Source organism: Xyrauchen texanus, chromosome 3 (assembly GCF_025860055.1).
Source record: "Xyrauchen texanus isolate HMW12.3.18 chromosome 3, RBS_HiC_50CHRs, whole genome shotgun sequence".
Lineage (NCBI taxonomy): Eukaryota > Metazoa > Chordata > Actinopteri > Cypriniformes > Catostomidae > Xyrauchen > Xyrauchen texanus.
In genome coordinates this window covers 25784622-25809730 of record NC_068278.1, presented here as the reverse complement: position 1 = coordinate 25809730, position 25109 = coordinate 25784622, and the positions used below count along the sequence as shown (strand labels likewise).

Here is a 25109-nt window from a genome sequence, read left to right as displayed (position 1 = left end):
CACCAAGTGGAGAACACATTCCACTTGAGGCCATATAATCTCCTAGCAGACGGAGCCCTAGAGTTAAGTATGGTTTCAACCACCCCTGCTGATAGACCAGCATTTAGGTACTGAACCCCCTCAGGGGCCAGACCCACAGTTTCCACAGCTCTGGACGAGGGTGGAAAACTGTGCCCCCTGCCTGAGACAACAGATCCCTCCTCAGAGGAATCTGCCATGGCAGAGCTATCAGGAGTGAGATTATGTCTGAGAACCATACTCGGGCCGGCCACATCGGGGCAACCAGAAGTAGACTGATGCCCTCTTGGCGGACCCTTTCCAGGACTCTCAGGAGCAGAGCGATCGGGGGAAATGCGTACAGGCGAAGCCTCGGCCAGGCCTGTACCATGGCATCCAACCCCAGTGGGGCTGGATGTGAGAGGGAGAACCAAAATGGACAGTGGAACGTCTCTCGAGACGCGAATAGATCCACTTTCGATGGTCCAAATTTGTCCCGTATCAACTTCACCACCTATGGATGAAGTCTCCATTCCCCGGGCCTCAGCCCCTGCCTCAACAGGATGTCTGCTCCCTGATTCTGAACCCCCGGAACATACATGCTCTGATAGACAGTATTTTCCCTTGGGACCAAAGAAATTATCTGATGCACCGGCCTGCACAGAGGGCGTGATCTGAGTCGCCCTTGTCGGTTCAGATAAGCTACCACTGATATATTGTCCGAACGTACTAGGACATGGTAACCTTAGATGTCTGGAAGGAAGCTCCTCAGAGCCCTGAACACAGCCAACATCTCTAGACAGTTTATGTGCCAAGAATGATGATGGTCCTGCCTCAGACCCCTGGCAAAGCGGCCGTCCATGACCGCGCCCCAGCCAGTGAGGGAGGCGTCTGTCGAAACGGTTTCCCGGTGACATGACGCTCCCAACACTGGCCCTTGGGACAGGAACCAAGGTTTCTTCCATATTAGCAGAGAACGAAGGCATCTGCGCGTTACTCTGATTTTACGAAATTGATTCCCCTTGGGGGAAAAAACCCCTTGGCTTTCAGCCACCACTGGAGGGGCCTCATGTGTAGAAGGCCCAAAGGTATAAAGTTGGATGCTGCTGCCATGAGGCCCAGCAGTCTTAGAAACTGCTTTACAGTGATGGCCTGGCCTAGCTTTAACCCGGTCACCATCGCCAGAACGGACTCGATACGTGCAGGAGACATGCGTGCCTGCATTGTAACCGAGTTCCACACAACACCCAGAAACGTTGTGCACTGGGATGGTTGTAACACACTCTTTTTGTGTTGAGTCTCAACCCCAAACTTCGAATGTGGCCAAGGACGACATCTCGATGCCGAACCGCCATTTCTCGAGACTGGGTCAGAATGAGCCAATCGTCGATATAATTCAGTATCGCGGATGCCCTGAAGTCTCAGAGGAGCAGGAGCTGCATCCATACATTTGGTGAATGTGCGGGGAGAGAGTGCTAGGCGAGCGGAAGAACCCGATATTGGTAAGCTTCAGCCCCGAGCGAACCTCAGGAACCTCCTGTGACATGGAAGGATGGATACATGAAAATAGGCGTCTTTTAGATCTATCGTGACAAACCAGTCCTCGGATCTGATCTGGCTCACGATGGCAGGAATAGTAAGCATTTTGAACCTGAACCTCCTCAAAGGCCGGTTCAAAACTCTGAGATCTAAAATCGGCCTCAACCCCCATCCTTTTTGGAACTATAAAGTACCGGCTGTAAAATCCAGACTCCCTGTCTGCATGAGGAACACGTTCTATGGCCTCCTTTAGCAGCAGAGATTGCACTTCTTGTTCCATCACCTGAGTCTGCTCCGGAACCACTGTAGTCTGCACCACCCCAGAGAATTTGGGGGGGTGGTGCCCGAACTGCAGTCTGTACCCTGATTTTATTATATGCAGGACCCATGCAGATATGTTGGGAAGATGATTCCATGCCTGTACAAAATCTACTAAGGGAACCAGCCTCTCGAGGCGTCAGAGACGGCGGGAACTGACACCGATTTCCTGAGGACTCCGCTGCAAGAGCAACCTCGGTTGCTCTGCAGTGAGAGGGGACAGCACTCCGAGGTTCTACCACCTTGATAGGACCTCCTTCCCGAAGCTTCTACTAAGGGAACCAGCCTCTCGAGGCTGGTCTCGGGTGTTTCCCGAGCACTGTTCTCGACTTCCTGAAGCGAGAGACCGGCAGGATTTAGTCGATACGGTTCTTGTGACCACAATGGATACTTTTTTTTTTGACACGAACGGCACGGTGTGCGCTGGAAATTGATGTGGCCCGAGCGTCAGAGACGGCGGAAACCGACACCGATTCCCTGAGGGCGCCGCTGCGAGAACAACCTCGGTTGCTCTGCAGCGGGGGGGAACTCTGTGGTGCGAGGAGCTGACTGATGGCTGGGGCTGATCTGCTTGCCCTACTCGATTTAGACTTACCTTACGGGGGAAGCATCAAGCAGAAAAGATCTAACCTTTTCTTTTATCCCCGATAAATTCAGCCACAGATGCCTCTCTGTGGCCACCATAGCTGCCATAGAGCGGCCAATAGCCATTGAGTGCAGGCAAGAACCAGCCCGACCTGCCGCCATGTAAGCCCTACTTATTAAAGCAGATGTATCCCTGCAGGGCTTACTAGGCAGCCAAGGTTTTAGCCCATATCCCGTGCCCCCAAAACATCGTCTGTAATCACCACACTGGGGCTGGAGACACGGGGCGAATCGCGGTTTACCCCACGATCTCGAGATATATATTTATATATTTTTTGTGGAGATCGGGAAAAGCAGCAAACCCGGCGCTGAGGTTGTGATCTGTGCCGCAGGAAGCGCTCGTCTAATTTGTCTTTCAACTTGCGTTTCCTGCTCATTTTGTGGCCAGCTGATATCAAGTCTGGCCACGCACGCGTCACAACCTCAATCAGCTCCTCATAAGCTTGGCCAAAAACTGGCGTGCTTGACTCACGGTCGTCCGCATCAATGCTGAGCATATCCACTTCCTCGGAAGCAGAGAGCTCAAGCATTGGGACCTGATCGTGGGCAGAAGAAGCCGCGACATGGGCTTCTGCACCACTCACAGTAGGCTCGGGATCCTCAAACGAAGAATGAGAAAGTGCCGCAGCAGTCTCATTCTCATCTGCAAGATCCCGCTGCGAACCCCACGATCTCAACCACCGCGCTGCCTCAACAGACGCGGGACCAGATCCGTGGGGAACGCGAGCCTGACCGTGATCATCAAAGCACGCCAACCGGGAGCTATCTCATGGGTAGTGCTTCACAACTTTCACAGGCAGATCCCTCGAGAGCTGCCTGTGCGTGCTGCGCTCCCAAACAATTCACACATAAAGCGTGCGTGTCCCTACCCGTAATGAAACGAGGGCAGGGGTGCACGCACTTCATGAACTGTTGGGTGGCCATAATATTTTTAAATCAGACAAACAACACCAAATAAGACAAACAATACACATAGAGCACTTGCTGAAGAGCGAAAGCTAATGTGTTTGTGTGCCGGCGTCACTTTTATGCATCCGGTTATGCCGTCACATGTTGCGTCATGACGCAACACCAATCAAGATTGGAATAGTTTCATTCATAATTCAGAGGCGCACGCTAAGGAGCGTTCCCCAAAGAGTCGTTTTCAACGACGCAGTGCGAGTTCCCTCGGAAGGGAACATACCTTTATCATGTGTCATTTACCGTCAGGTTAGGACTCGGTGTGACTGTGGCTGCTTGTAGCCTTGTCCATGAATAGAAAAATATCAATTCTTTGACTACAAACTCTTCATACATGTTTAATAAGTTCGGTTCTTTGTTTTATGTGCAGCTGTGTTGTGTTCTGTTGTCACTATATCGCTGTTGTGAACCTGTTTTTAGATTAACAAACATGTTTTTACTTAAATACCCCAATGTTGTTAGGGGGACATGATGCGCACAGGTGATCAACGGTCAGTGAACATATTCACTGAACAATACATTCGATTTCGGTTTGTTTCTCACCAAACATAATTGTATGCTTTCATAACAATCATAAGTCTCATGGAATAATTTATTAGACTTCTGAAATATACATTTGCATTCTTTTGATGCTTGAAGAAGAGATAGTCACCATATTCTTCCGTTGTATGACATCACAGAGCATCATTTTATTTTATTCACGATTTCTCCCTTTAAAAAAAGAAAACAAAACTCACATAGGGTTAAAACAACACAGGAGTGAGTAAACAAAGACTGCATTTTCATTTTTGGGTGAACTAATCCTTTAAAGCCTGATAAATTCATCTGATAAGCAAAACTTAGTTAGAGAGTAGAACAAATTTTCAGAGAAAATATCTTGAAGAAGTGTGGCCAATGATGTAACCAAATATTCAAGATTGGGGGAACCAAATGTTCTGCCCTTGAAAAACCTAAATTCAACCACTAATCTGAATGTTGAGGGGAACATTTTAGAATAGTTTTTTATTCAAGTGATCAATCTGTCAGTGCTACAAGCAAAAAATACACTTACAGTACTGTGCAAAAGTTTTAGGCACTTTTAGAAAAATGTTACATAGTGAGGATGTCTTCAAAAATAATGACAAATATTTTATCAAAAAATTATGATAAATAGTTTTCATTCATCAGTTAATGTCATACAAAGTCCAGTAAACTTAAAGAAATCTAAATCAATATTTGGTGTGTGCATATTTGACTTTCTCCTAGGTACACCTGAAAAAAAATATATTGTTTTTTGGCAGGTAGGGTGTTTCAAACTTCTTGGAAAATTTGACACATTCATCTCAACTGCATCTGTAACTTCATGTAATCCCAGACTGACTCAGTGTTCAGTGGGGGGATTTGTGGCCATGTCATGCCATCTGTTGCAGGGCTCCCTGTTCTTCTATTCTGTTCTATTTGCAAAAATAATTTTTGTGGGTCTAAATTGTACATTTTGTTTGACCGACTGAAACTGAAGATATAAATAACCATCTTAAGACAAATGTTTTTGTGAAACATCTTATGTACCTAAAGCTTTTAGCACAGTATGTTATATTCAGGATAGATTCTCTGAAAACAAGACTTACAATCTTAAAAACAGTTTAGATTCTCAGGAAAATGTTATTTGTTGTAAGAATGTTTAGATATTTATATAAAACAAGACAAATATACTCTCCTTAGGAATACAGTATGAATTTATATATGTATGTATGTTTTTTATTTATTTATAAGTATTGTTGCCTATGTTGTAGATGAATGTCAACAAACTTAACTGACCCACTGTGTTGTTTTACCCACATGCCAAAGTATCTCCTTGGCATGCACAGTACAGACAATTCATTTGGATAATAACCGGTTTGTGTTGTAAAATGTGAACTCCTGGGGGAATTTTCATCTCTATACATTATACATTCTATCTTTACAAATATTAAATGTGGGGGTGGTGAATATGCAAAGATTCAGCTTATGTCTGCCTAACAGACCTATAACAGGACATTTTCCACTGGTTTGCATTTGCATGTAGATATCAGGTATTCATTTTTATTGTTTTCATGGAGTCTCACATCTGCTCTAATTGTGTGCCATGCATAATTTAGCTAAAATTTGACAGTTCTGTTAAATGGAAGAAAGGTCCTTGACGCTTAGAGGGAACAAAAATATGATTATGAGCTGGGTTTAATTGTACTAGACAAAAACAATAACCAAAGTTTGTCTCTGGCCTCTACCACATTTATCCTCAAACTGTCTGGAATTATTTATTCTTAAGTGACCAACCTCCCTGCTGAAAAAATGGCAGCTTTGACAAGAACTTTCATGCTTGTCCAAGCTGGATAATGCTCTTATAGTTCTGGTCTAGAAGGTGAACCAGCATAGCTATACAAAACTTAGCTTGTCGACCAGCATGATCTTTCTAAGGTAGCTTTTAAAGTCTTGATTGTTAAGCTAATTACGCGCCAACATCCAAAACATAACATATTATGCTGGTCAGCAATGCTGTTCTTTTTAGCAGAGTTTAAATGCTTTAAACGATAAAGCAAACATCTGTGCAGTGGATCGCATCTGAATGAATCTCACATTAGAGCAAAATCAATGTTAATTGAAATTCTCAGTTCCTCATGCATACAATAACATTACCTCAATTTTCATCCATCATCTCAAAAACTCTCTCTCTCTCTGCTGAGCTTTGTCCTGTGCTTCCCTGTCTTATCTCAGTTCCTCCAGGCATGCACTTCTGCACTTTTCTTTAATTAACTGCTGAAGGTTCGACCGTAGTGAAGGACATTCTCCTGGATTAAGAACAATAATTCTACTCTGTGTTCTGCGCTTTTGAGGACACTGTTTTTCTCTGAGCCCACAGGGTCATGCTGCCAGCCAATTAGACAGAGACAAAGCCTGACACGATGAAGGGCTCTATCTATTCTGTTGGCCTGGGGAATGACAGCACATGTGGAGCAGAAAAGCTCATTGCTGGACCTACTGAGATGGAGTAATTTGAGGAAATATGGAAACCAAGACCATGCATTCCCAGTTTAATAAATTTTTTACACCGTGTAGTGCAATGAAGGGTGGGTGGGTGGGTGGGGGGCTGAAAGGGCTTTGAAGATATTTGACAGCACCACACACTGACACAGTAAACTGTCATAAGGGAGATAAGTCAACAGAAGCATTGTGGTGTAAGACGCTGATGGATAGTGATACATTTAATGGCTTGCATTCAGCTATAGTAAAACAAAATAGTAACAATAAAAACAAACATTACAGGGAAATACTAGATATCCAGCTTGGTATCTGAAATATGTCATTTTTGTGCCACCAGCATCTCAAAACAGAATTAAAATTCCATCTGCAATTGGTCGAAAAAACAGATTTTCCTGTCTCAAACTTGTGCCATTGTTTGACTTATGTCAGGGTTTCCCAAACAGTAGTTCGAGAGGATGCGCTCATCCAGCTGACGGTAAGAAAATGGCACTTTTTAATGCAAAAGTAAATTATGTGCTACAATCCATACAAAGTAATATACATAACTGTATTCATTATAAGCATCACAAACATGTTTTAAATGTTACATTGCATTGATTACATGTCTTGAAAGGCAGTAGGTGCTGGCAGATCGTTTGCTGGTTCGGTTTACTGCTGAACCAACTGATTGGCGATTGAAAATTATGTAAATAATGAAATAAATAGACCATGATGGAATTTTTTCAACTCAGTAAATCAGTGACAGATAATGATTATTTGTAGCGCAACCTCTAAATTGTTATAGAATTGCAAATGGTGAATTCAATATGTATAATTATAATTAAAGTTTGTTTAAATATAATACATAAAATATAAATGGTACAAAAAGAAAGGTTACCTTACTTGTGCCTACAAAGAAAGACACACATCTTGGAATTCTCAATGACTCTAAACTGCTACGACCCAAGCACAAGCCAATTACTGACACTCAAGTAACATCTTGCAAAATTGCAACTCCATGGACTCATTGACCACAGAGGTGAATCTCTGCAGAGCAAAGCTGCAGTGGCCCTCAGCAATGTGCAAGCCTGTTCTCTTTGGTGATGAGCTCCACAGTCTCTGTAAGCTAATCAGGGAGCAGCCGGACTCTGCTCTGCAAGCGCACAGTCACACTAGCAGATGGCCAATTGTAGAGGAAGAGGGGGTGGGGGGGGGGGTGGGTTAAGAGTCAAGTACACAGCAAAGATCACCCGACCGACTCTGCTGGATGGAGCTGCCACAGAGGATAAGCAGGGACCAGAAGCAGAGCAACCTGACAGTTTGCCTGGCATGAACTAAACTCTTGGAGTGAATCAATAAACTAATTGGAAACTGCCAGCATTCTGAGATATGTTATTGTTCAATGCATCTTTGTTGTTTGGGGGAAAGGTCTTCAGAAGGAATGGAGGGGGGCTGTCAGTTTTGTGGCTGCTAATCTCCATATTGAATTTTTTATTAGAGATATAGTGAACAGGTCAAAGCACTCACAACACACTTCTAAATGCGTTATTAAGGCGTGTCAGCCTACTAAAAATCAAACTCGATGCCCAATGAAATGGCTGTGTAACTCTCTTAAAGTTTTCCCTGTTCCCCAAGGACATTTGCGGATGAAAACACACAGTAAAGCACAGTCGCACTACACATTTGAAACATTATTTTGGACACCGCAAAGGACAGCAGGAAATCGTTACACTCTCGATGGCTTCTGGTTTTAGTAAGTAATAAATAAATAACAATATATATATTTAAAATTTTAAAGTATAAGGAGAATATTACTCACTGTCCTGCAACAATATAGGCATGCAAGTTTTCAAATATGTTTTCTTTGTATTGATCTAAGAAGTCAGTGCGTCTTCTTTCAATATTCTATTGGTCACACATCTTCTTGTCATATGAATTTGCAGGTCAGAGTTCACCAAACTTAAACTTTAGTGCGCAGCGGAATGTGAAATGTTATGAGCTTGCGTTTTGGTCTTCTGCGATCGGATGCATTTCAGTTGAATTGAATGAAGTGCGAAATGTAGTGTGACCACTCCTTAATAGTGTTTGCTAGAGTGAGCTGAAGGCTAGGCAAGTTAGTCAGATGATGATTAAAATAATTGTTTACTCAGTTGGTTAAAGGTGATGTGTGTCATTTTTTTTTCATTGTTAAAAAACTTATATTAAAGTTTAAAGGAACAATTCACCCAAAAATTTTAATTATGTCATCATTTACTCACCTTTATGTTGCTTTAATCCTGTAACTGGTGGCTACGTCGATAATATTATTGATTCTCATCGTGCCTCACGACGATACATCATGACATTGTTTTCATTCTTAAATATAGCTTTTGAAAGCATGCGTGGCACAGTAATGAATATCACAAAAATTTATTTTGACTTACCCCTCCTTTTATTTAAAAAGTGAAAAGTTACAATGGCTAATATTAAAATAAACGTTTCAAAAGTATAGCAACAATACATAAACAACGTGTGTATTAACATGATTTTATGTGATAAAATCACTTACTAAACTTTTCTGTGTAAAGTTATTGCCGATTTTGCAACATCGTTGTCGTAATGTCAACAAACCCTAAAACCCTAAAAATATGATTTAAACAATTTTACTGCACAAGTAATACATGAGTTTTAACAGAAGAATTAATATTAGTACTTTTTTTTAATTATAAGCTTCACATTTCTGTCTTTAAACCCTCAAAAATGTGTCCCCATTCACTTCCACATTCACTTCCATTGTAAGTGCCTCGCTGTAACCTCGTTTTTTTATAATTTTTTTTAAAGAAAAGGATGGCCAAGTCAAAATATTTTTTTTGTGGTAATCAACATTATATCACAAATGCTGTTGATTGCTTAACTTTCATTGAACCTTGGATATTCCTTTAAATCCTCCCAAAACTGTAAACACTGTAGCTCTGTGGCACTATCAAAAATGCCTCTGTTGGTTCGAGACTGACAAAGCAACATTTAGTGTGTTTACATGCAGACCAATATGTTAATAACTATCAAAAATACACTTAATGAAAAGAAAATTGACAATGTAAGAAGATGTGATTTGATGTGATGTGATTTGAAATAATCAGGTTTTGACATAAAAGCGTAAACAGGCATGTGCAAAACCTTTGTTCACACTGGATAAGCCAGTAAGAACACATAAAAAAAAAAAACATTTACATGCAATGCAAATTATAGGGGTAATTGGCCGAAATCTAGCTGTGCGGACTGCTTTATGTTTAAACCGTAAGGTTGTGCATGTAAACGCGTTCATTACCGCTACCATTGGTGTGAGTTTGGGGTGGCATTATTTCTTTGCTGACCAATGGATGATCAACAAACTGAACTGCAAAAAAGATTTGTTTCCGAACACTCCTCTTGTTCAGGAAACCTGTTTGGAAACTTTTTTGCAGTTCCGTTTGTTGATGCTAGTAGCACAGAAATGATCAAATTTGCCTTAAATCTAGTTACATTTTCTGAAAATAGATCTGATCAACACCTTGTTGATAGTATCCTGTCCTTGTAGAACTACATTGTTTTCCAACCATCAAGTCAGTGGAAAGCAAAGGGTGGTAGCTACAACCTCCCAACTGTTAATAGAAGAAAACATGCAGACCTTCCCTGCCATCACCAATTTATTTCTGGACTTGACTTGGCCCTGATGGAAGCAGGCAGTTAAAGAACAGAACAGAAGGGATGCATTATTTGTTTGCTGACCAATGAAGATGAGGAGAGTGTTCAGGAAACCGGTTTGGAAACAAATCTTTTTTGCAGTTCCATTTGTTGATGCTAGTAGCACAGAAATGATCAAATTTGCCTTAAATCTAGTTACATTTTCTGAAATTAGATCTGATCAACACCTTGGTTATAGTATCCTGTCCTTGTAGAACTACATTGTTTTCCAACCATCAAGTCAATGCAATGCGAAGGGTGGTAGCTACAACCTCCCAACTGTTAATAGAAGAAAACAAGCAGACCTTCCCTGCCATCACCAATTTATTTCTGGACTTGACGTGGCCCTGATGGAAGCAGGCAGTTAAAGCACAGAACAGAAGGGAGGTGTGCAGGGGAACATCAGTATTGAAGATGTGGATCCCTGCTGGTCTATTCCTTGACAAAAGATAAATGTTTTTCATATCAGGTTGAAAAACTCTAATGTCCTTGTGTTTCCTATGCAGTGGGTTCATATTTAAGTACATTTTTAAAGATCAAGGGGCTGCGGGTATTCCATTAAAAAGCTTAGACCAACATGAATTTCCTTGCTGGTCCAGGCTGGTATATGCTGTTTTTTGCTGATCTTGTGCTGTATTGGATTAACATACACTCACTGAGCACTTTATTAGGAGCACTATGGTCCTAATAAAGTGCACAACATGGTTTTCTGCTGTTGTAGCCCATCTGCCTCAAGGTTTGACGTGTTGTGCATTCTGAGATGCTATTCTGGTCAATACAATCATACAGAGCAGTTATTTGAACTACCGTAGACTTTCTGTCAGCTCGAACCAGGCTGGCCATCTCTTGACCTCTCTCATCAACAAGGTGTTTCCGTCCACATAACTGATACTCACTGGCTGTTTTTTTATGTTTTTGTCACCATTCTCAGTAAACTCTAGAGACTGTTGTGCGTTGAAGCTTGTGACCCATATCTGCATGAATTTATATATCGCACTGCTGCCACGTGATTGGCTAATTCAATTTTCTCATTAATAATAGGTGTACATGTGTTCCTAATAAAGTGCTCAGTGAGTGTACTGTAGCCATTCTGTTTACTAGCAAATTTTGGCTGGTCATTTGGCTGGATATCAGACTCATATTTACAGTCCACTGTGATCAATGTCAGAAATGTTGTTTTAGCCTACATTAAGGGGCAATATTTGCCCCTGGATTTGAATTTCAGGGGCATTTATTTTTATCCACAATGGCATATTTTTTTTAGACATTTAAAACATGCAATGTGTCTCATCTGTATGTTAAATACGTCAGTTTAATTGATTCATTAATATAAATTCTCAAGATATAATTTATTACCACTTACCCTTCGAATTAAATCATCATTAATTCATATTTTATGCCATAACATGTATAACTTGGACTATAAGAACAATATAAGATATTACAAATAAATAGACTTTTTTGCCCCTACACTTTGAAATTAAGGAGAATTTCTTTTGTCAGTTTAGGTGGCATTTTGTTCCAAGATCCCCTAAGTATCTGACCCTGAATGTGATCCTCAAATAATAGTAGTAATAATAAATTCTCATTTAATTGCAAGCCTATGCACAAGCAGACTGGTTGTGCTGTGCCATAAGCGACACATCCTACACATTCTGCATAAACAGCATGTCAAATACATTATAAATCACACAGCTGGAGATGTTAAACATTCCAGATAACAACAGTTTGCAGTCAATTCTGTGTACTGTTCAGGGCTCTGCAATCTTGCTCAGAGGGTTGTAACTATTTCACTAGTTGCTCAAAGTTGCCAAATTTGATCTCTGAAAGAGTTAAAAATGTAATGGGGACCGAGCTGACAAAACTTGCATGTCAGAGACAATGCAAAATCAGGGGATGGATGGGGTACAAAAGCAAGACCTTGTCTGCCTCATCCAGCACCAGCTGTGCCTGCACTTTATGTATGCAGCCATGCACGAACAACAGATGGGGCTCCTTCCCCAGTTTGTTATTTAATGGTAGTGGTTTTCTTTTCCATCCTTATTATCCCACCTTCAACTCCGATATGCTGTTTTAAGCTAAGGACTGATGTGATTTTATTTTACTTTATGGGATTTGAAGACACTTAAGCCACATTTAAAAATGTATGACTGCATTGCATTGCACTGCAAACAAATGATGCTAGACTGATTCTTGGAACCAATTTATTATTATCTTATTTGCAATCACTTTAAACCAGCTGGTTCCTATGTGATTTAATTTTTTTAACCTTACAAGCTTCTTTTTGCTTGAAAAGTGTGTTTGTGCCTATTTTCTTTCAAATAAATGACACTTGGTTTGATATTCTGTTATTCAAGGCAATGGTTTTTAGTGTGGCTTAAGTTTCCAAATACTTTTTAGGGCCACTGTGTAGAATAAGTGACAAAACCCACTTCCACATTCACTTCCATTGTAAGTGCCTCACTGTAACCTTGATTTTTGCTTTTTGTTTTTTTAAAGAAAAGGACAGACAAGTTGAAATATGTTTTTCCAAATACTTTTTGGGGCCACTGTGTAGAATACGTGACAAGATAAAGAAATATTGCCTATTCCAAAAAGCCTATTGAAGCCAGCATTAAATAGAAATCTGCGTGTTCCTGTGAATGTCTCACTTCTTACCTAGGAGACAGTCACAACACCTTAATTCTGGTGGATGACTGCAGAAGTGATTGCCAGATCAGTTCGTGCTGAAATGAATGAACCTTCTAATCAAGCTGAGAGCGAATTAGACCTTGATAATACACCAGAGATAATGAGTGATGCATGACTCCAAAAACAGTCTATGCAATGACACCTGCCCAGTGGTGCAAATCCATCAAATAGACCTTAATGAAATGAGAATGTGGTCTGCTACCATTACAACAAATACCTTTAGTGTGGCAAGAGGACTTGCGGAACTGAAGGCCCTGAGAGGTTGTAAGATGCGGTGCATTAACCATTAGAGCAAATTATGAGACAATATGTGATTTGGATAGGCTGCTTTGCTCTGAAATATTAATATTGATTATAGAGAAACATCTAAATGATGCCTATAGCCATAATGAAAGCTACAAAACATTTCTTTTGTCGATTTGCTTGCAAATTGCATAGGACATACTGTAGCCAACCATACGCTGTATAACCCGCTGTTTTTGTTGTACAGTGGATGTTTTTCTCATCTTGGAAAAAAATCAGTGTATTATCTTGTTTATTTGTGGAACAGATTTTTTTTAAAGGCTTTCTTAGAAATTATATTTTAAATATTCTTGTCTTGATAAATTAAGGAACATCTAATTATAGGATAAGTATTAAGGCAGTGAAAACCACTGCATAATTAATCACATATCACTGCAAGCCAATTAGCACTTTCCGTTGCCCCCACCTCCCTTTTTTCACATCTATTGAATAGCTTTTTAAAATGGCAAGAGTCTTGGCTGTTTTGTAGCTGCATTCAGTTGACAGATGTGGCAACAAACTCTACACCTTATGAAAAATAACATGGCATACTGACCTCAACAGGAAACTGGCAGTGATATGTGGTTGGCATTTGACAGGGCCGCAGGCAGAAAAGCTAGTAAAAATGGCCCATGTCTCAGGTGGTAATACAGTGCAAACAACAGAAACAGTGGAACATACTATCTTTAGCCATAGGACCAAAGACAGTGGGCCTCATTCACAAAATACAAATTTCTGTTTGTAAAACCATTCTTGTGTAAATTATCATATTTAATTGAAAATGTATGTTTACATTAGAATAATTTTATAAATGATTTACACAGAAATGTGTATGGTTTTAATATGTTCCTAGATAATTAATATGTAATATGTAATAATGATGAAATTGTGTTTCTCTTTGCCAGTGGTCGTAGATCGGTTCTGATAGGGTTGTGGACTGCAGGGGAAAAAAAACAAGATAATGCAAATGAACCATATAGTGATGCATAGTTAGGATTGTAAAATAAATAGGCTTATCTTTTATAAGGGGAGAGAAACTATGCAAGTAAAACAAAATATGACACATACATTACATATTGGTTCACTGGCGATCTGGACAAACATGTTTTGTGCAAAATTATTGAGTGCCAAGTGCATGAATCCAATCCGAATTCAGAAAATTTAGAAACCAAACACTAAATAATTTTTAGTGCTGTCAGTCTATTAAAATATTTAATTGCGATTAATCACATAATTTGTTTTTGTGGTTAATCATAATTATCACAGAAAATGCTGAAATATGAATCTTAATATATACATTATCCTGCCAAAATGCATTTATTTCCATCTTAAGAAGTCAACAAAACAATATTTAACAATAATGGTTTATATGCATTTTTCAAACAAAGCCTTTCACAGTATAATGATAGAAATGCACTAAAATAGCACCAGGAAATGTTCACATTAACGTTTCCCATAATCTAAGTGGGATCTTGACTAATTGAAAGAACTAGTTCCCTCATAGGTTGCATATTCATTGAAATGGGAAATACATCTCTTAAAATGTCATCCTCCGCAGTATTAATCTGCCGGTAGACTGTAGTCATCCACTTTCCTGCAGCAACTGTGAAGCAGCATTCTGGATTCGCATCACTTAGAAATCCACATGTAAAGCACTTGCGCTTCTGTGGTAATTAAAATGTGCCTTACATAGACTTAAAAATACTTCATTTCTATATCATGTGATATCCTATGTGATTTATGGTAATATGAATACATTTCAATGTTTGATTTTAAAGACATTTTGCCTTTGTATAAATAATTTTCCTAATGTGTTGGGGCCCAAATTGTCTAATGCAAAATCTGCATCTTGAAGCTAAACCAGTTGAGAACCACTGTTTTATGTGTAGACAACTAAAAAGGCAGGACAAGTGAAGAGGAGGAGGGGTTATACTGCACCATTCAAAAATGATGAATGTGTTTTAGGCCAGGGATACCTGTGCGAGAGAAGCCAGGGGTTCCATGATGAAATGCTGCATTGTAATTTGCCAGAGTGCCACATGATAAATAGCAACAGCTCCTCAATAGGAATTCTTACACCTCCTCTCCCTCTTTTATTCCTCCACCTCCCCTTTCTACACCTCAACATTCAATTTTGCCATGAAAATATGTCTGCAAATCTATACAACTCATCTGGTTACTGTTGCACCAGCTGTGTTTTAGGTCTCACGTAAATTGGGACATCAAGTTCACACTAATTGCTAGTAACTACTAGTTAGTTTATAATTAATTCAGTGCTTAATTTGTTTGCACCACCTGTTCTTAAGGCAAGACTTCTCTAGTAGGTTGTAAGCTCTCCGTAAAGTAATGCGTAGTCACATAATATGACGTTTTACCTGTATTGATCCAATAAACAGACTTCAAATTTGTACACAGAATTGTTAAAAATCTGTGAAATTCAATTTGATCTTGTTATGGTTGATGTTCAAACCTTGTTTGCTCTAGTAACCAGGGGCGAAAATTTCATCAAAATGTTGGGGGGGACAATAAACATAACAATTCAATTTTTGAAGGGGACACCAAGGTTTTTTTTTTGTTGTTGCCCCGTTTGCATTTGTATTATTTTATTTCTTAAACAATTATTTTAAGAATATATCATTATATTATTTACAATACATATATTTTAATGATATTTTAGGGTCCTGACCCCCCACCCCCCACCCCCGCAATTTCCGCCTCTGCTAGTAACTGTCAGCTGTAATAAATGTTATCCCCATTAAAATATGATATGTAATAAAAGTAGATTTGATAAACAGTATATTTGCCCCGTGTAAATAACAATATACTGGAACTGTATCTACAATAAATAAGGGGAGATAAATAAATATTAATACAACAGGCTGGAAAAATAGACATTTATTCATTTTAATATCCTATATATATTGAATGCATAGAAATTTGACACCGGGTTACACACCCTGAAAACTGCACTGTTAGAACGGTTTCATGCTGAAGAGCCGCTTAAAAGGAAGTTCCCCGTCTGTTACTCACTTCGACGTTGTGTCGAGTGAAGGGACACTAGGGGACTTTTTGAAGGCCTCGGTTACGTCTGAACTTAGGCTAAATACAATTTGGCAGACAGAATTTGCATGTCCCTCCGCCAGACATATGTATAAAGGGAGGGAATAATGCCTCTGTTCATTCAGATTCTTCTTCAGAGCCGTGCGGTTGTGCGATCAGCGAGCAGAGATCACTTACTGTTCCACTCACCTCTGCAGACCTTATGCTGTTGGATCTATGGCGCATATCAGCGGCTTTCTCCTTCTCTGCACAGCAGTGCAGCTTTGCCCCTGGGCACTTCGACAGCGCTGCTAAAAGAGCGTATTTTCTAAAAAAGAGTTTATTTTCTCTAAAAGAGCAATACACAGCTGGCGTTGAATGTCCTTTTCAAGATGCCCTTCCGCCCCTGTGTAGTTCCTGGATGCGGTCGATTTCTCTCCACTCCTGACGTTCACAGACGCTGCCTCGTGTTTCTGGGCAGCGATCAAACTGAGGCGCATTTGTGGATAGTTCGTGTTCTCACTGCAAGAACCTTACCATGGCAACGTTTCGGTCGCGGCTCTCCTTCTTAAAGAGGAACGTCACTCCAGCCGCCCCCCGCATCGCTCCTTCTTCCCATGGGATTGAGGATGACCCAGCTGGTGATGGAGGCGATTTGGGGATGACAGTGGGCTTGGTTTTGCCGGCGGGATCGCCCGGTGCTCCCCTCCAAGGCATGTAGGATGACGTCGTCACTGACCGCTAAAGCTGTAGACAGACAAAGCCTACAGCGCCACTGGACAGGGTTGCGGTCGCGACTTTCGTTCTTAAAGAGTAAAGTTCATATACTTGAATTTCAAACATTGGTTTAATATTTAATGTTTCTGGAAATATCCATTGTGTATACAGCACATGCATTCTAATTTAATTTGACTTGGAATCAAATTTGAATTACAATTACAATTCTGCTTCCTGTTTGCTACTAAAATCAGGAATTCTAATTAGAATTTAATTCTCACTTCAATTCTATATGGTGCACAAGCCTGACTTAGAAGACAGACGGATTTGTTCGAGCTTGGTGATGATGATGCTGAGAGCAGGCAATAGCCATCTCATATGTACATCCATTTCAGACTGAAGAATGTTAAATGCTTGGGCGACTGGGATCATGGTCCTGTAATACTGATCCAGGAAGGCTTACTCCACAGCACTTGTTGAAAAAAGTAAACCCTTTTTAATTGATTAAAAATATTTGTTTATAAATAAATAAATAAATACTTTTACTATACCATTTAGAATGCAAAACAGGGCACTTACATGGGAAGTTTGAGTGAAGTGCAGACTGATGGCCCCTTCACCCTGCTCTTTAATCATTTGAAGAATTCTCTCAACAGCTAGAAACAGAGAGTTCCATCTTGTTGTATTTGGACAAATTAGCTGTATTTTGCATATTTCTTCTATCACCTCTGCAGCTGTAGAAGAATGGCCATAGTGCTTGACACTATGAGAATGTTGATCGGCACAGCTTTTGTAAGAATAATTTTGTAAGAAAAAGAAGAAACTCCACCTCCACACCATCTGCATCCTCTTCCTCATCACTCAACCCATCATGGATTTCATCATTTTAGCTTCTGAGTTGTCTATCTCATCTTGCTCTCCATACATGTTAAAGGCCTTGACAAAATTTGAGCCATTGTCAGTAGTTGTTCGTACAATCTTGTCTCTGATGTCATATTCTGAATGCATCTCATTCACCACAGAAGCCAAAACATCAAAGGTATGGGAGCCTATCAGCTGTTTGCACAGTAGTGCTATAGAGACCCTCTCCAGAGTGTTGGGATCAAGCCAGTGGGCAGTAACCCCAAGGAAGCCTCTTGTCCTTGCACTCCAACAGTCTGTTGTTCCCTTTAAAAAATAAACTGCAGTTAAACTGCACTCTGATTGCAGTATTACTACAGACTATGTTGTAAAAGTGCAGTTTTGTATGGTTCAATGATGTTGTACTGCACAGTGACAAACTGTACTGCACTTACAATGCCCTATTTGGATGGTCGTTGTTTCTCAGAGTGATGTCTATGAAACAAAATTTGCATGGCTCCTCTGTGATAAAACTTATGTGTTTGGATAACAATTAATTTATGGTGGAAAAGTGAGTTCGGTCATCCCACGAACCCAAAAATGTCCTTCTCTTGTGGTCAGTCTTATGTAATACTTAAAAAAATGTATAGCTGACTGCATAAATACATACATATAAATCAGCTATATAATTGTAATTATATATAAAATTATATTTAAGAAATTTCAAAGCTCTGAGTTTATTGTAGCAAACAAAAATGTAATGTAGTTATGAAAGTTTATGAGAAGTTAATAATGAGTTTATACTGATGTGCCCCACCAAGTAAAGTCATGACATGAAGAACATTAACAAGTCATGGATTTTATAATATTATAAAGATATGGATTATATAAAGTTATAAAATTTGAATCAAATATAAAATTATATTTAAATATATTCAAATCTCTGAGTTTCCTTTAGCAGACATTAATGTAATGTACGCACAAATATAATAAAGTTACAATGACAAACAGCACTATACAATCAAATTTCAGCACTTCACGTTTATGGACAACAACTCTATTAAGGAGCACTAAAGGGTATGCTCTCACATTCATGTTAAGTGCCGTTTTGGTAAACACACCAAAAAAAAAAAGAACATTCATAATGTCGCTCATAGAAAATGCTCTTAACCGCTTAGAACTTTATTGGGAAACGAGGCCTTGTTTTGAGTTTTGCTTGTTTTGATGTTCACCCCTGATACACACTGAGAGATTATTGTAACATTTACCAAATATCAAAGACCTTTCAGTTACATATAATTAATCACAAATATTATGATTAAGCACATACAGTATATACAAACTTCCTTAAAATGACCAAATACTTAAACTATGTCTATGTCTACAAGCTAGAAGCAAACAGGTTATATATCTAGCTGATTACTAGGTTTAAAATGTGAAAAATGGCCTTACCTCGATGTGTTTCCTCAAATTTGATGGCAAATTCTTGAAAGCTGAAATCGTATGAAGACTGGGCAGGGAGAGGAGACATTTAAAGACAACACTAGTTTTTTATTTCAAGTAGCTCAAATAAATCTTTTAAATAAGGCCAAGGGTGCTGCTGAACTGTTGCCATTTTGGAAGTAAACTGAGGACTGCCAGGTAGGTACGCTACATAACAGAAGCGTTCAAGGCGAATCAGCCAGTTGAAAGCTGCGCTATGCACTGACTGGCTTACTATCTGGCGCCGTTCTTCATTATTTTATTTTATAAAAAAGTTTTTCCATTTGAACATATAATGAGTAACATATATTTCTATAATGTAGTAGAGTAAAAAGTATGATATTTTGTTTTAGAATGTAGTGGAGTAAATGTTTCCCAATATAAAAATACTCAGTAAAAGTACATATACTTGAAAATGTACTTAAGTACAGTAATGAAGTAAAAATACTTTGTTACTGTCCACCACTGGGTAATATGCACATCTCTTTATGTGGTTTTTAAAATGCTAACTTATATATGTGACATGGGTGATCCAAGCTAGTGTTTGCTCTTTTTTTACAATGTCTGGTGGGAGTTGTTGTGCAGTTGGGCATAAGCAATATGACAAGACAACATGACAACGATCAAAGGTGGTGCAAATGCAATGACAATTTCTCTCCATCTGAAGAGATCACAAGAAAAAAATATCTCCATATATTTTCAAAGCTCTGAGTTTAATGTAGCGGACATGACTGCAATGTAATACCTCAAAAGTCTTATGTATCTATGCATTTCAGTATGATTTATTTATAAACAAATAGTGTACAAGTTGCTTCCATTCAGCAAATCCTCATTTTGAAATATCAGTAACAATACACACATTATTGATCCTTTTGATAAAAATCTGCAAAGATTTCACATTAAATAATAATTAATAATAAAAAATAAATCGCAATGCATGCCTCTTTATGTGGATTTTAAAATGCTAACTTAGATATGTGACATGGGTGATCCAAGCTAGTGTTTCACAAGACAACTTTACATCGATCAAAGGTGATGCAAATGCAATGACAATTTCTCTAAGGAGAAGATTTAGGCTAAGGAGAAGTGCATGTAACTAATCTCTCTTTCCTGCTTTTTTCTCCCTTTTTTTTTTATTAAGGGCCTTCACGAAGAATGCCAGTACCTCTTTCAACCTCAGCTCATTGTTCAGAGGCTCATTGGGATTTCAGTGCTGTATCCTGGATACTTCATTGATCAGATGATTCCACTTCACAATAGATCTGTACTCTACAAGTGAGTTGCCATTTTCTTAAGTCGAAATAGAGTGGCACAAAGTTCTAATTTACAGTTAAAGTCATAAGTTTACATACACTTAGGTTGAAGTCATTAATACACATTATTTAACCACTCCACAGATTTAATATGAGCAAACTGTAGTTTTGGCAAGTTGTTTAGGACATCTACTTTGTGCATGACTAATTATGTAATTTTTCCAACAAATGTTTACTCACAGATTGTTTTTATTTTTTACTTTTAATTGACTATATCACAATTCCAGTGGGTCAGAAGTTAGCTGTGCCTTTAAGCAGCTAGGAAAATTCCAGAAAATGATTTCAAGCCTTTAGACAATTAGCCAATTAGTTCCCTTTACAAAAGGCTTCACTACGATGTTGCGCTGCTAAGCGCTACGGGGGAACAGCTTGCGCTGTGAGCCGAGCTGAATAATGTGTGGAACACGTCAATGGACATTGACCGGAATTTATAGCCTCGGCTGATGTAATCATTAGATGCACCTGAGGCCAGGCTATAAATGGATACGTCACCAGGTGTCGTCAGAAACTCCTTTTTCAGAGCGATTCTGTTTCTGTGTGTTTCACACACCCTGTCAAAACTTTCTTTCGTCTGTTGGGAGTTAGAATCAGTTAAACAGTGTGCAGTGAACTTTGTTCTTTGTTCTCTTTTCTCTTCTGTTTAGAAAATATTATATATATATATTTCTAAAAAGAGAGAATGACTGAAAGTCATAAACGGTGCGTGTTCCCTCTTCTCGCTCTATAGCTGAAGACGACACACATCAGTTTTTGTTGTTTGTTTGGGAGCACGCTGCTCTCGTGTTGCAGCAGGGCGGGTGCGAGCACTGCGATTTGCTTTAACAGGCAGAGTGCATCGTGCTCGCCTCGCTTGCTTCCGGGAGTCAGCACTCTCGAAAAGAAGATCGTTCGTGGGGCTCTTGCATGGTTTTGGCTGAGGAGCAAGAGACGGGTTGATCCCTTTCTCTCACTCTCTCCCCAAACCCAGCTGTTTCTTCACATGATCTCGACGCTTCTCGGATCATGAGGTGGATCGCTATTCTCTTCTCGCCTCCGAGCTTTCCGTCCACGATAAAAAATCTACGGAGGAATTGCTCGATGTTGTTACTCGTGCGGTTGCCAGATTGGTCTGGCCACGCGAAAAAGAGACCCCCAAATGCTCCAAATTAGGGGATAGATTTTATCTTCCAGTCTAAGAAAGGGAATGCCTCATGGGTTCCTTCCCTTCTTTGATAAACCTCCATTAAGAGCTTTTTCGCTCATGGAGAACCCCTTAAAAAAAAAAAAAAAAATAAAAATATATATATATATATATATATATATATATATATATATATATATATTTTCTTCCCGTGTTCACATACCCTCGACGTCATTATATTCGACTGTCGTGGGTGCTGAGGCACGGCGGTATTCAGTGATGCCGCCGGTCGAAGACACGCTTGCGGGCTATCTCTCGCCGGGCTCGGCATCGTCACTTAAGTAGACCTCTCTCCCCTCAAATCCTTGTAGGACAACCTCCACTTTAGTGGGAAGGGCTTATCAAGCAGCAGGTCAGGCTGGTGCTGCTCTGCACACTATGCTGTTTTACAGGCGTACCAGGCTGACCCCCTGGGTGACCTGAGTGTGGGTTCTGCGCTTGACGAGCAAGCCGCAGACCCGCCTCGGTCCTGACTGAAGGGAGGCTCAAAAACAAAGCGTGGCGAGTCGTGCTCCTCCTCTCAGGGATTGGGGACAGTCTCGCCGCCCTCGCCAGCCCCGAAGCAAGACCCAAGTGAAAACCCTGACGGTCTTGCACCTAGATTAGGGGGTAGCTCCCCTCGGGACGGGGCGCGTGTTTCACTTCACCCCTCCCGGTACCCCTCGAAGCCCCCATTCCCGCCACCTCTTGGTGTTTCGGGTTGCAGAGACTTCCACCAAAATTGGGTGTTTTCGCTGTTCCTGCATCTTATTCAGGATGTGAAGCACCCGACAACCCCTCAACAGGAAGTGTTAAAATATAATACCCATCTCAGAGATCCTGGCAGCGTGGAAACTCCTGCCGGATATATTCTTTTGTGGGTCTTATAAGGGCGTCAGGATTTAATTCACTCGCCGTTTTCCGTGTTTCAACGCGTGTTCTCACTACCGTAAACCGGATTTCTTTTTTGTAAAAACAAAAACTCATTCTCCTGGTTAAAGGGGCCACGGTATGTGTTCCCCTTCCAGAGAGAGAGTTAGGTTATTACACTAAATACTTCCGTTACCCATGGAGGGTGAGGGGTGGCGTCTGGCTTAGATCTTAAAGCTTGAACTACCCGTGGGTGTTCAAGTCCAAGATGATGCCTGTCAAGACGGTCGTGTCTCAAGCCCTACAACTCGTTTGGCTGGTCACCATCGATCTTATGACGCACTTCTATACTTCATTTAGAAGTTCTGCCACAACATGGAAAGTTCCTGAGGTTCACTTCGGGGCGAAGTCTTCCAGGGTCAGGTTCTTTCACTCAGCCTAGCCATTTTTACCCGCACATTCACAATGCATGATGTAGCGCTGGCTCCTTGCGACTCCGGGGCATCTGCATTATGAATTATGTAGACGACTGTCTGATCCTAGCGCAGTTCCAGGAACTGGCAGTTCAGCACAGGGGCATCGTCTTAGCTCATCTGTTTCTCTGGGGTTGAGGCTCAACGCCAAGAAAAGCGTCCTCTCTCCCACTCAGAACACTGTCTATCGGGACATCGTATGGAGTTCAATCTCAATGCAGGCACAACTGTCTCCCACTAGGATTGAGTCCATTTAGATCACCCTGAGCAAAGTCAGGCTAGGTCAAGGTTGCACTGTTATCAGTATCAATGATTTCCAGGTCTCAGGGCGAATGCATCCACAGTGATCCCTCTGGACCTTCTGCTCATGAGACCGTTTTTGTTGTGGCCAAAAGCCAGGGGATTCTTCCAAGGGCCAAAACCCCTAGGCTAAATAGGGTTACGCGCCTCAGGCTTCGTTCCCTTTCTATGTGGTTCAGACCCCGGTTTTCTGCCTTGGGTCCCACTCTAGGTGCGTCTTGTTGTCGCAGGCTGCTAATGACAGACGCCTCCCTGATGGGCGGGTAGCGGCCTTAAGTGGTCAGCCCAGCTTAAGCGGATAGGAGGGTCGTCAGCTCGGTTGTCACAGTCACTGTCTCGGGTTGATGGCTGTATTTCTGGCCCTGAAATACCTCCTCCTGAGGCTGCCATGTCTTGGTGCGGGTGGACAATGCAGCGGTAGCCTCTTACATAAATCATCAAGGAGACCCACATTCTTGTCAGCTGTATTTCTGACACGTTGGGTTCTCCTTAGGGCCCAGGGCAAGCTCCTGTCACTCAGGTCAGTTATATCCCTGGATGCCCGTAATATGGGAACAGATTTATGGTCCAGACAGAAAATACCAACGGGGAGTTAAGAACTCCACCCTAAGGTAGTAGTTGCCCAGAGTTCGCCAGCAAGGGTTTTTGCCTCTTACTGATAGCACCGCGCTGGCCTAACAGGGCTTGGTTCTCGGAGCTAATCTCTTCCCTCGACGGCTCGCATTTGGCGATGCCAAACAGGAAGGATCTTCTGTCTCAGGCACAGGGCAATATTTCATCCCTGCCCCAAATTGTGGAATCTTTCATGTTTGGCCCCTAAGGGTACCAACTGAGGGACACAGGGCTCTCTCCTGAGGTTATCGAGACCTTTTTAAATGCCGGGATTTTTCCACTTGGAACAAGTTTGGGTGAGATCTTAGGGCAGAAGAGGACCTCTTTGCCTCTATGAATAGCGCAATGTCTCCTCTACTTCTCCCTGAAATCACCCAGCCCCCTTGGGTCTGGACGTTAAGACACATACATGACCCAGAATGCGTCTGTGTGCGTTTCTTTCCCCGGTTTCTCTGCTCCGGGGAGTCTTAGCAATGTTCACCAGCAAGGGTCTTGCCTCCTATTAATGGCTAGCGCTGGCTGAACAGGATATGGTTCTCGGAGTTAATATCTCTCCTCGACGGCCCGCCTTGGGCTGATCTCGAACAGGTAGGACCTTCTTTCTCAGGCTCGGGGACATATTCATCCCCGGCCCGAATTGTGAAACCTTTCATGCTTGGCCCCTGTAGGGTACCAACTGAGGTTCACAGGGCTTTCTCCTGAAGTTATCGAGACCATTTCAAGTGCTAGGGCTCCCTCCCTTGGAACTGATCTGGGTAGATTTTACAGGGCAGAAGAGGACCTCTTCGCCTCTGTTGATAGCGCAATGTCTCCTCTACTTCTCCCCGAGTCACCCAGCACCCTCGGGGGTGCTGATCGTGGTGGCGCATACATGGCACAAATGCTCCTGCATGCGTTTCCTTCTAATAAGTTCAAATTACAGAACCAGCTAACTGCCAGTTTGCTTCAGTTCTGGATTTTCTGTGGAAAGAACTGTCAGCGGGCACTTGCCTCGCCACTGCCAGGTTCTATGTGGCTCCCACTTCGGCTTGCCACGCCTTGGTGGGCGGGGTGCCCTCTAAGAGGCATCCTTGCTAGGACCTCTTCATAGGGTAAGACCCCCCTTTTTAAAACCTCTAGAGTCAGCGTTTGGTAGACTTCTGACTCTCAAGATGGTTTTTCATATGGCAATTATGTCTCTAAGGAGACTTG

At 41.1% G+C, this 25109-nt stretch overlaps 1 protein-coding gene across 2 annotated transcripts in view; it reads left to right on the top strand.

Annotated features, from left to right (window-relative positions):
- LOC127629034 (transmembrane protein 8B-like) overlaps positions 1-25109 on the top strand; it is a 226650-nt gene that overhangs the window by 95427 nt on the left and 106114 nt on the right. For both annotated transcript variants that reach the window (XM_052106051.1, XM_052106059.1), the window contains one exon: positions 20333-20466. In XM_052106051.1, the coding sequence (XP_051962011.1) occupies positions 20333-20466 (134 nt within the window). The remainder of the gene's footprint in view (positions 1-20332; positions 20467-25109) is intronic.